General features: G+C 46.5%; 1 protein-coding gene across 4 annotated transcripts; it reads left to right on the top strand.

Annotated features, from left to right (window-relative positions):
- The first annotated feature begins 1,335 nt into the window (after window positions 1-1,335).
- rexo1 (REX1, RNA exonuclease 1 homolog) lies at window positions 1,336-11,205 on the top strand. 4 transcript variants are annotated; one of them, XM_081707807.1, is made up of 16 exons: window positions 1,337-1,682; window positions 2,672-4,419; window positions 4,745-4,846; window positions 5,053-5,269; window positions 5,515-5,672; window positions 5,951-6,088; window positions 6,437-6,779; window positions 7,168-7,293; window positions 7,600-7,737; window positions 8,137-8,250; window positions 8,363-8,436; window positions 8,674-8,784; window positions 8,901-9,016; window positions 9,198-9,336; window positions 9,428-9,548; window positions 9,788-11,205. In XM_081707807.1, the coding sequence occupies exons 1-16, from the start codon at window positions 1,508-1,510 to the stop codon at window positions 9,874-9,876; spliced, it is 3,909 nt and encodes a 1,302-aa protein (XP_081563933.1). In that variant the 5' UTR covers window positions 1,337-1,507; the 3' UTR covers window positions 9,877-11,205. The 4 variants fall into 4 exon arrangements, with proteins under 4 accessions (XP_081563934.1, XP_081563933.1, XP_081563935.1 ...); XM_027029955.3 differs by having other exon boundaries at window positions 1,340-1,682; window positions 6,659-6,779; XM_081707808.1 differs by lacking the exon at window positions 7,168-7,293 and having other exon boundaries at window positions 1,336-1,682.
- Window positions 11,206-11,965: the final 760 nt, after the last annotated feature.

Genomic DNA, 11,965 nt, shown 5'->3' with positions numbered 1-11,965 from the left:
TACAGTTATACAATAATACAATAAAATTGTATCTCTGTTATAGCGTAGCCTACTACGTATAATTAACTCATCTGTTGGACACACCCCTAGTAATTATATCGTGACCTGTTCCAGGTGTGTAGAACTTTATAAAAAGACCTTTCCTCAGTATTAGGTTTTTAAAACTGAAAAGGGAAAAAGCGAACGCTGCCTTCAATCTCATTGTAACGGTTCCTTTGGAAACGCCAAGTCTGGTGGCAATTTACTGGCATTTTACGTACATGTACCGCTTGAACTGCAATTCTACCAGCAGAGAGCATCAAATTCTCGTTTATGGTAGGCCTAAATCCTCGCCAACAGAGCCGCGAATGTAACCGGATTAAACGGCTCAGCCGCGTTTATTTTCTGTAGCTTTAGCTAGGTTTGTATCTTGATTGCAGTTTTACGTGTGATCATTTACGAAAAATGTTTTTTTTTTAATAACTTACGATATTTTAGTTCTTAGAGGGGGTTACGGCTCTTTTAATTTGAACAGTAGGCCAAGCCTATTCGGCAACAATGCCTTGTGGAAAATGGAGCAGCCCTGAACGGAAGTTCATCACTGGCTCATAAGTGTCAAAGAAAAACCAAACATGACGAAGGAATTCTGTGAAGCCCAAAGCACTTGAGTTTCGAAGCTAATGATCTATATTATAAAGAATGTACGTTTGATGTCTTTATTTTAAAAAGAAAAGCATGCAAGCCTTGATGCTTTATTTGTAAGAACTGAAATGGACTAGACTAGAACATGCGTTCTTTATGCCATTGTGAAGAGAAATCTAAAGGCTTGGACATTGCACTTGACGCCCTTTGTTGAGTGACCGATACATGCAACATGCCAGTGTAATCCGCATGAGGTCAGTTTCCCGAAGTCCATGCACGAAGCGTTTGTGCGTGCAGTCCTTTCACATGTGAGCTTGCCCATACTTTACAAAGATGGTGGTGCAATAAACCTTTTCCTTCCATGTACACCTTGTAGTATGGAAACTCATGCCTTGAAATAAAGTCTGTCGTCTTGCGTTGGGTTTGTGGCGATCAAATGACGTTGAGCAGGAGCGAGACGCATAAAGCAGCTGCAGGGCACATTTATACGCGATTAATGTGAAGTGGGCACAATAGAGGAACGCTTCACGTGCTTGGGCCGGTACTATACTATTTTTCATATAAGCTTAGTGGGGCACAGTGGACCTATCCACACGCGTACAATTTCCAGGTTATTTCAGTGATCGAAGTTTGGCACCAGCCTGAAATGACACACATCCCACAGTTTCCTGCGCGCAGGCGATCAAGTTGGCGTACTATTTGACGTAGTAAATGCGACTCCCGGGGCCTTTCCGTCTCGGCAAAGCAATATGGCGTCGTCCTAGGAAGCTTTGTTCGAAAGAAAGTGGAAATACAGTCGTTAAAAGATTAAGATCTCAGAGTAGAGCAGCGAAACCTTTAAGCCGCAACACGACTGTTGTGGTTATGAAAAGGTGTTGGCGTGACAATGCTGAGGTCCACCGGATTCTTCCGTGGGATTGATTGCCCGTTTTCCAGCGAGCGCAGTAGCGGCGGGCTCGCCTGCAGCAGACCGCACTGCCACTTCAGACACGGACAGCACGGACGAGCGTCCGTGGGCCCGCGGGACGGCGGACCCACTCAAGGCTCTGGAGCCTCTCACGGTGAATGACGTCTCCCTGCCTCCTTGTGCGATTAAGTGCATTAGCAGACAGCTAGCGGCTTTGGTGACTCTAACCATAACGATAACCCTAACCTTCCGCCGCTGATGCCAACGTGATATTTAAATGCACTGTTCGTTCGGTTTAATCGGTTGGTATGATGCTTTGATATCTCAGTTCGCCCGGTAGCGTTTTGTGAGCAACGAGTTGTTGGTTCGTTTATCACAAACACTTTTACACCCAGTCCATGAATCCAGCCGCTTATTTCTTTTGATTCTCGCTTATAATATCCTGGTGACAAAACGGGACCGAACTGGGTGTCTGAAACTGGGCATTGCTGAGTAGCTGGGTTATGTGTAACAGCTTCTTTCACTGTGAATTTTTTTCTGTAATCATATACTCTTTTCTAGTGATCTGTTTTTTTCCCCCTCATCAGATAGACAGGTAATGTATGTTTGTTTCTCTTTTTTTTATTGTGGCTTGTGTATGTCGATTGAACACTTTATAGTAGCTATGAGTATTAGTAGTTTGCAACTCTTGACTAGACTTAAACTAAACAAAATGAAGTGACTGGCATTGTGAGTAGTTATCACTGCTGTTAAAGAAATTTAAACTTTTAATTTGATCCAGATTGGATACATCACGTCAAATGTCTGTTTTTACTTTTTTAAAATCCTGATTTATATTAATGTTGAATGTAGGAACAAGAGATGACCGATACTAGATAAGCAGTCCTTGTTGCCTTATGGGAAGATGTTGTCCTCGTTAACATCAGCTCTGTCTTTACCTTTAATTGAGTTTTTTTCTAGTCAGCTACTTGCGGAAAACCGAAAGATTTGATTGATGTAATGTAGTCTGTTATGTTGTAAAGCTGTTCTTCTTGATTGCTGACAATTGCCTTTGTGGGCATCACTACAGAAAGTACTTAAAAAAAAAAAACCTCAAAGAAAAAACAATTCTAATTTTATTTTGTTATTTATTGCTTCATGCAGACCAAGGCTATGATCCGTTCAGCCCTGAGGTGGTTAGACCAGAAGAGCATTACAATGCAGAGTCCTCGTCTGATCCCCCAACAGGCCCTACTGTGGATTTGGGGGCCATGGAGTTGGAGCTGGTCAACCGGGCTATTGAGGCTGTCCGGAGCGAAATGGAGAAGGACAAGAGGAAGCTCTCCCAGATCGGGGACCAGGTGTATGAGGCAGCTGGCAGCTCTGTTAAAACAGGTTCCAAGAGACAGATGAGTTCTGCCGCATTGTCCCATAACGCTTACGATCCGGGTCGTTATCAGATGGGCCAGATGGCTGACTACAACCCCACCCCACGCTCCAGTAAATACACACTGGATTCGGAGAGCAGCAGTGGCACCGCTAATTCCATGGAGTACGTGCCTACAGCGATCTCCAAACCTGGCCTGAAGAAAGCGGCACCTGCTTCGAAGTCTCGGATTCCCCCTACCAGCCCCAGGTGTAAGTACACGCTTGACAGTTCCCGACCTTCCACGGACATGGAGTATGATCCGCTCTCCAACTTCTCTGCAAAGCCAGTCAGTAAGAGTGGGAAAGACCCAGTGGGTGTGGTGGTGGAGGTGGAAGGCAGGAAGAGGGTTCGTTTTGGTGCGTGTAAGCAGCAGGGCGCGGACGAGGAATACGTACCTGCACCAAAGAAAGCGCGGGTACCGGCGCCAGAGCGCCCGAAGTACACAGCCAGTTTCACAGAGTCTGACGGGGAAAGCTCCGGAACCGAGTACCGGCCGATGCCCATGAGCCGCCTGCAGCAGAGGAAGAGCAGTACGGGGTCTGTGGTGGAGGAGCCTGGCAGGAAGCCCCCGGGGGCGATGGGCAGGGGGCCATGTAGGCAGCCTGCAGCAGCCGAGAGCACGGAGTCCGAAGACTTCGAGCCTCCGGAGGCCGAGAAGACATCGAATGGCAAGCTGCTCGAAAAAACGGCAGGTGGCCACGGCGGCCAAACCAAGAGCAGCCGATCGGAAAAGCAGAAGAAAGAAAACAAGGACTCGGGTAAGAAGAGTGGCAGCCTCAAAGTGAAGAAAGGAAGCGAGGGGGCGGAGAAGCCCTTGAAGAAGCCCAGTCAGGAAAGTGTGAAAAGGGAGAAGAATCATGGAAAGACCGTAGAGGAGAAGGTGAGGGCCACAGAGAGGCGCTCCGAGAGGGAGGGCAAGAGCAGGAAGGCCAGAGCAGACGTAGAGCGAATGAGTGACACCAAGAAGCTGAAAACGCACAAGGCAGCGCAAAGGAGCAAAGAGTCCGGCAAGTGTAAAGTGCCGAAGAACGGAAGGTTAGAGAGTGTGGGGCGAGAGAGAACAAAACTCGGGGGCAGTTTCAGCAGCGAAAACAGGAGGAGCAACTCGTGCCTGGAGGAGCGAGAGGCGAAAGAGAAGAAGGCCCCGCTGCACTCCCTGAGTCACGCCGACCTCTTCGGAGATGAGAGTCCAGAAGAAGAAGAGGAGGATGATCGCATCGTGAGGAAGACTGCCTCGGCTTTCAAACGAGGTGGCCTGCTCAGCAATAGCCAGAAAGGTTCTGATGTCGCAGCCTCTTCGTCGGAGGATGGGAACGGGTCTGAACGTGAACAGGAGGATGGTGATGATGAAGGCACTTATGTGGACTACGCCACCCTGCAGGTGGATCCCGACTACGACTCCGACCCGATGGAGGAGTGTCTGCGGATCTTTAATGAGTCCAAGGATGTTAAAACAGAAGATAAGGGCAGGCAAGCTAAACAGGTACTGCAGTAGCCGCTGGGCTCTGGCTCACTGAGACCTCTGCGAACTGAACTTCTTTAGTTTTTACTACTCTGTGGTTGTGGCTCAGTTATCAGCTGCACACCCACAGCCTTTGCCTGATTAAGCAGACATGCTTACAGATGTTGGCCAGGTGGAAGCATGTGGCTTTACCAGCGATTTAGACGGTTCAGTGAAGGGCAGCGTGGAAACTGAAATTTGAAACATTGAAGGGAGGTTTTGCTTGGCTTTTGCTATCTTGCTGTGGTTTCAGTTTTGTTCTTAGTCTGTGTGTGTGTGTGTGTGTGTGTGTGTGTGTGTGTTTCAGCCACCCAAAGAGGAGGGGGAAGATGAGGACACACAGAGCACTTTAACCACCCTCTTCCCTGGCCAGAAGAAGAGAGTTTCACATTTCAAAGCCAAAGGAACTGTGAGTGGGGGGGACACTCTGCTTACTCACCATCAGCATCACTTCCGTCAGCCTGTGTGTTTTGCTGCAAGAGCAGCACATGTAGCTGCTGCACTCACTGTACACTTTTAAACCTTATTTCAAAGTATTTAAAAAAAAGAGTGCAGCAAAAGTTGTCACTGATTGGTTGTCTGATTGGTTGTCTGATATTGCTGAACCTTGCTTAGGCCGAGACCTCGCTGAACACTTTGCCCAGGCTGCAGCGGCGATTGACTGCACAGGAGATGTGCTACCAGCGCATGCAGATTGCCCGGCAACAGGCCACACAGCTCGCCGTAGCCGCCAAGACTGTAGCCGTGGCCACGGGCCACAGCCCCGCCTTCCCAGGGGAAAAGCGAAGGGTGATGCACCGCCCAAACCCTGCCTTAATCTCTGCAAAACGTGGTACAGAAAAATCTTAATGAAATGTATTTAATCTGCATCAAAATCTTATATGGCACTTCCCACTCCAATCCCCAGAATAGCAGTAGTAATTGTAACTTTATTTATAATAAATTTTTTTTTCTCCAGTAGACCAGGGTCTTCAAAGAACATTAAACATATTTTATTAACTCTCAAATGATTTTTTCAAATGTAATGGGTTTGTTGGTAATCTACTGAATTTATTTTTGTTTGTGTGTGCTTTGCAGGTTTGTCAGAGACACAGCAGGCTGTCCGTGGTGTGTTATCGTCCAACAGCACAGTAGCAGATCCCTCGTCGATCAAAGCCCACACGTCTGCTTCTATGCTCTCTAAAACCACATGCACTGCTATGCAGAAGAGGGTCGCTCACACGCCGACGCTCAAGGTCTCAGTAACACTCCACGGTCAGCTGAGAGGGTGATAAAGTCCCTGGTGGTTTAGCTGTTGCTTGTTCAAAACAATTATGTCATTACTGAGATTGACACACATTGTGCTAGGCTTCCACCTGCAGGCTAAGCTTCAGCCGAGACTAAAATTATATCATATTTTGATGGAGAGACAGACGTAGCTTAACGAGGCTCACATTTTAGTGTTTAGGAAAGATTCCCATGGTTCATTGCTCTCAGGCCCAGCATGTCATTCCTTTTCCCTCTCCACACACAGAGTTCCTCTATGAAACGGCCAGTGATTCCCACTGAGTTTGGAGCAAAAGTCCCCACCAACATCCGTCAGCGTTACCTAAATGTCTTCATTGATGAGTGTCTGAAGTTCTGCCCCTCTGAGGAGGTTGCTTTCCAGATGGTGCGTGTGGTTTTGTTGTGGAGCCACAAGCTATTGAATGTCTCTCATGAAATGCAAACACCAGTTTAAAGAAAACTCAGGTCTAGCAGTGAATTTCTGAGATTTTGCAGTGAAAATAATACTAATGCATACTACTATTCAACACTTTGCAGAAACATCCTAGTATTGATTTAGCCTGTCATGTTTGTTTGTTTTTTTTCTTCAGAAAATGTAGACATTTCCAAACAAGCATTTATTAATAAGTAAAATGATCTCTTTCCTTTTTCATTTAACCAGTGCATGCTTGTTAATAATTTGTTTGATTTTTGTTTAATGATTACAATCTGCACTTTCTCCTGCTCGTTAAAGAGAAAAATATTTGTGTGCACGCGCGTCTGTGAATCTGTGTGTATGCGCGTCTGTGTGTGTGCGTGCGTACGCATGTGCGTCTGTGTGTGCGTGCGTACGCACGTGCGTCTGTGTGTGTGTGTGTGTGTGTGTGTGTGTGTGTGTGTGCGCGCACGCGCGCATCTGTCTGTCTGTCTGTGTGTGTGTGTACGTGTGTGTGTGTGTGTGTGTGGCTGTTCCCAGGCCCTAGATGAGGAGAAGCTGGTGTATGAACGGAGCAGCAGTAAAAACATCTACTTGAACGTTGCTGTGAACACACTGAAGAAACTGCGCAACAAGAGTGCAGCACCCACCGCCCCCTTCAGTACGGCACCTCCACCCTCATATGTTCTTACAGTCAGTAACCAGTACAGCACCTCCACCCTCATATGTTCTTACAGTCAGTAACCAGTACGGCACCTCCACCCTCATATGTTTGTAGAGTCAGTAACCAGTACAGCATCTCCACCCTAATATGTTCGTACAGTCAATAACCAGTATGACGCCTCCACCCTAATATGTTTGTACAGTCAGTACTGTGTACGCCAGCACCACCCTACTATTTGAGTTTGTACAGTCAATAACCAGGGTAGGTTAAGGTTTACAGGCTGGGTCAATGGCATAACGTCTAGGTTAAGGTGATGGCTGTTGAGTGTAGTGGTGCAGTTCAGTAAACACTGAGTACAGGCTGTGGTTGTGCTTCTGTTCCTCAGAGAAGGCATCAGCACCAGTAAACAGCAGAGCTCAGTCTCACGAGGGTGTTCTGGGTGGCCGCCTGGCGGCTACCACCAGCTACACCATCAACCGCACAGGCAAGCAGCAGGATGTGGACCTGAAAGGTATACCATGTGCTCTTACACTGGAACACAAGGACTTCGCCCTTTCTTTTTTGTAGGTGTAGACCATTTTTGTAGGTGTAGACCAGGGAGAGAGATGAATCTAGAGAACTCCTGCAACAACCCAAAATCGAGAGAGATTTTTCGCTCAGGTCTGATCAAGGGAAACTGTAGATTTGTAAATATTTGGAGTTTCCATGTTGTCCCCCATGTCTGTGTCCTCTACAGGGCTGAGGTTTCTGGTTGAGAGTACGCTATGCGCAATTGGCCGCCACTTCTCACCTGTGTGTGTGTCTCTCTTCCTTTCAGGTACAGCTCTCTACCAGAAACTGAAAGCTTATGTCCTGTCTGAGGAACAGCTGCAGGAACACGGTTACCCCCGACCTCATCCACAACGCTCGGGCCACGCCATCCTCGTCAACGTCCCCGAGAAGAAAAACAACGATCGTAAGAGCTTTTACTTGAACATTTTAAACCCTTTCTGTCTTATTCATTTATTAACTCTGTACAAATAGATGTAACATAACAGTTTTAATCTGTTTTTTATATATATATCTTCCATCTCTTACTTAACAGACAACACTCACGTTAGCATCCATGGAAATACCATCATTCCACCACTAGATGGCAAACTGCTCAAAGTGAACTCACATTTCCTAAATAACTGTAAACATATGAAATACTGTGTCACTCATATGAGACACTTAATCTAATATTTATTGTAGTAGTTTACCTCATTAGAAGAGTTCTGTTTTTGAAGAAACAGCTGACTGGCTTTCCTGAGTGTGTATTGGCCCTTTAATTTGGCCTTCTGGAGTACTTGCTGACTTGGACTTGTTCCCTCAGCCTTCTCTAAGATTTGCTGCCGTTGTGGTGCTGAGTACAAAGTCAATGCCAATGGCAGCTGCATCCGCAAAGAGGAGTGTAGCCACCACTGGGGCCGACTGCGCCGATACAGAGGTGTGTGTGGGGGGGCTCCTCTGTACTTCAGTAAGAACAAAACTTCTACATTTTAGGGACATATTGGTGATTATTTAATAAGTTAGCCTTTTTTTGTGTGTATTCCATATAGTGTCTGGAGGTTGGGAGACTCAGTACAGTTGCTGTTCTGGTGCAGTGGGATCTCCAGGGTGTCAGGTGGTGAGAGTAAGTTTGTGTTAACTGAGGCATCATTCAACACTGCCGACTCTCGGTCGCTCAGTCGCTCTCTCTCGCTCAATTCTGTTTGGGTAGAGTGTGTTTGATTAATGTTTGATTAGTGTGTGAATGCGTTTTGCTACATTATGAACATGGTTAGGTTAGGTTATTGTCTATATGTAGTTTGGTATGTGTGTGAATGTGAATGTGGTTTGGGTGCATTATTAATGCCATTTTTCTCATCAGCAACACGTTCAGGACGGTCGTAAGGACTCTTTAGATGGCTATGTGAAGACCTTCAGTAAACCATTACCACCTGATGGCAATGGCGGTGTCTATGCTTTAGACTGTGAAATGGTGAGAAGGCAGTTAAAATACACACACACACACATACACACACTGGACTGGGAGGTGTCATATAGCACACGTGGTTCACAAAAATCTGGCTGGTTTGTCGTCCCGACCCCCCACAGTGCTACACAAAGCAGGGCTTAGAGCTGACCAGGGTGACGGTCATCGACTCCAGCCTTAAAGTGGTTTACGACACATTTGTGAAGCCCGAGAGCATAGTGGTGGACTACAACACACGGTACGATTCCAAACGCACACACAACACTGGGCCTTGCAGGGTATGTTGTACAGTAGATCGTGTGTGTACTGTTTGACTGTGTGCTTGTGTGTGATCAGGCATGTTCATGCAAGTACATGTATGTGTACATCTGATATCTGTGTGTGTGCACTTTTGTGTGCGTGTGCGTGTGTTAATCCAGGTTTTCGGGTGTCACAGAGGAAGATCTGGAGAGCGCTACGATAAGGCTGCGGGACGTTCAGGCTGTGCTCCTGAACATGTTCAGCGCAGAGTCCATTCTGATTGGCCACAGCCTAGAGAGTGACCTCTTCGCCCTTAAGGTAATATACACACACAAATGGGTGATTTTTATTTTTTTTTCCCATGCTGTGTCTTGTGAGCTCTAACTCTGTAGCCACGCCCCTTCCCCAGCTGCTACACAGCATGGTGGTGGACACGGCCATTGTCTTCCCGCATCGCCTGGGGTTGCCCTACAAGCGTGCCCTGCGCAACGTCATGGCCGACTACCTCAAACGCATCATCCAGGACAACGGTGAGGGCGGCAGGTTTAGAGGGTGCATGGCAACAGACGGGGCTTCAGTCTGTAAATGAACACATTAAAATGCTCCTGTAACACTGGTGTACCTATTAGAGAGGCCAGTGAGTGCGGCTATTTTACTAGGAAGTAGGATGGTTGGTGAGTTTAATGTGCATGAGCACTCTGCTTCCTTGTGGGTGTGCGTGTGGGTGTGCGTGAGGAATCTCATTTTTCTTGTCCTCCCTTCTCACTAGTGGAGGGCCACGACTCCAGTGAGGATGCTGCTGCTTGTATGGAACTCATGATGTGGAAGATCAAAGAGGATGCGAAGGTCAAGAGATGATCTCTGACCTCAGTATCTCAGAGTGTGTAATGGAGGGGGTAAGCAGAAGCTATAGGAAGTCTGAATGAAGTGACTCCCACAGCTGTGCTGGGTCTGAGTTTACCTATGGAGTCCCACCTTAATGGAACTGTTTCAGTGAGAAGAGAGGAAGAATGAAAGAAAAACAAAGGGGAGACGCCACGTCTGCTTGTCGGTGGCTAGTTTGTTGGGACCTGTCTGCCTGATGCTTGTCGAAGCCTGCTTTCTCCAACAGCGCCCTCTTTAGGCAGTCTCTCTCAGTGCATTCTATCTTGAAACAAGATTGTGAAAGGGTATGACTTGCAGTCAAAAACTGTGCTTTTGTTGATGGATTATTTATTTTATGTCCATGGCACTCCTCACCTTTTGATGAAAAACAACTCCCCATCCCCACCCCCAACCACCACCAATTGCAAAGCAGTTGTAATGATGTCATCATGTAGACCAGAGGTGCCTGACTGTGGTCCAGCGTGCCAGGGTGGAGCATGATGTGGACATTTCAGCACACAGTGCTGGACTTCAGCCTTCCAGGGAGTGGAGCACAGGCCATGAACCAGAGTTGCTGCTTAGGAAGTCTGTATGTCCCACTGCCGGAAGCCTGGGACATGGTGTTACAGCAAGAGGAGATATTTCTCCTCCAGCAAGAGGAAATATTTGTTATAGTATTAAATCCACAAATCTGCTTACTAGTATGATGTTTAGTGATCCCATTTATGCCACCTTAAGAAACGGTGTATAGCAATAAATACTGACACGTATAGTTAGCTGCATCGCTGTAAAAGGTGATCTTTTTTCTCCTGTGGTTTGTTCAGATGCCTTTCCTGACTGTGACGATGAGTGCAGTCAGTGCTTGCTCTACTACACGTAGTACTTGTGTTCCATGTTGTTGTTTACAAACCTGCCGACCAGGACAGATGATCCAGAGATCTGTTAGATGGCCAGGTTTATGATGACCAGGTGTTAGGATAACCATATTTGTTTGTCTAAGTGAGATGGATGGTAGGAAGAAATAACAGCCTTTGTCTCGATGAGCAATACCTGATGATATTTTTTGTTAGACATCCACAGCTTGTGAATTGCATGGGACTGATGAGGCTAGCTCAGAAGTCACACACATGCAAAGTAAACATGCCTGCAGGTGAAGTCTCTGTTCATTCACTATTATGACCAATATTAACTTTCTGTTCACTGTTTCTGTAAGACAGTATGTTGTACTATATCATCGTTTAACAGATACCATGGGCTGTAAATATGCTGTATCAAAGCTGTTTTGTATCTAATTTTGTTTTCTATTAAATAATTTAAATCATCTATTCATTTACCTCAATTTTTTCTGTACCACTGATATTATTTTAGTTCCTTTTTGGTTCACTGTCTTTCCAAAAACAGGACCAGTAGTGTTTCCTTCTCTGAATGCATTTCTTTGTGATGCTATGAGGTGATAGCTGTTGTTTCTCATCTGCGTGTCTTCTGTGTCTCCCTGCTTCATGCCTATGTGTTTATGCCGTTCTCCATCCCATTCGGCAGATGCCTGCCCACGGTCCCGCTTTAAAAGCAGCAGCTGTTTTGTTGAAAAACAAAACGGGACAAAAAGAGTCAGGGAGGGTGAGAGCGAGTGCCATTGTGTGACCCCGTACCCTGGCCCCCATGTTTTACCCTGGTGGGCCCCAGCCGTCATTTCCCATCCGGGCGGCCTGCCTGCAGACACCAGGTATTAAAAGAAACTAGCACTACAGGATCAATACTCCCACAATGCTGCTGTGAGGAGGGAGAATCTCTGGCCATTTACAGCATGACTTAGAGATTTGGGCCTGTGGGATGGAGGATCTTAAGAGTTTCATTATCAGCTTCGATCAGAGCACCCCCTCTGAACACCTCTGGCTGCTGGGTGTGGAGGGCACATACACACTCTCCATGTTGGGAAGGAACAGCAGTGACCCCCAGCCTCTGACAGCTGAGCCACTGTTCCACTATAAGTGAAAACTAGTCTTATGAAATGCAATATACAGTGTCTAATCTGTTGTGAAATGTATAGTTTTGTTGTAAAGATGTACACGTGATTCAGTTTTTC

This window comes from Electrophorus electricus, chromosome 25 (assembly GCF_041902795.1).
Source record: "Electrophorus electricus isolate QZ-2024a chromosome 25, ASM4190279v1, whole genome shotgun sequence".
NCBI classification, from domain to species: domain Eukaryota; kingdom Metazoa; phylum Chordata; class Actinopteri; order Gymnotiformes; family Gymnotidae; genus Electrophorus; species Electrophorus electricus.
Note: the sequence above shows the minus strand (reverse complement) of the source record. Positions and strands in the feature narration are given on the sequence as shown.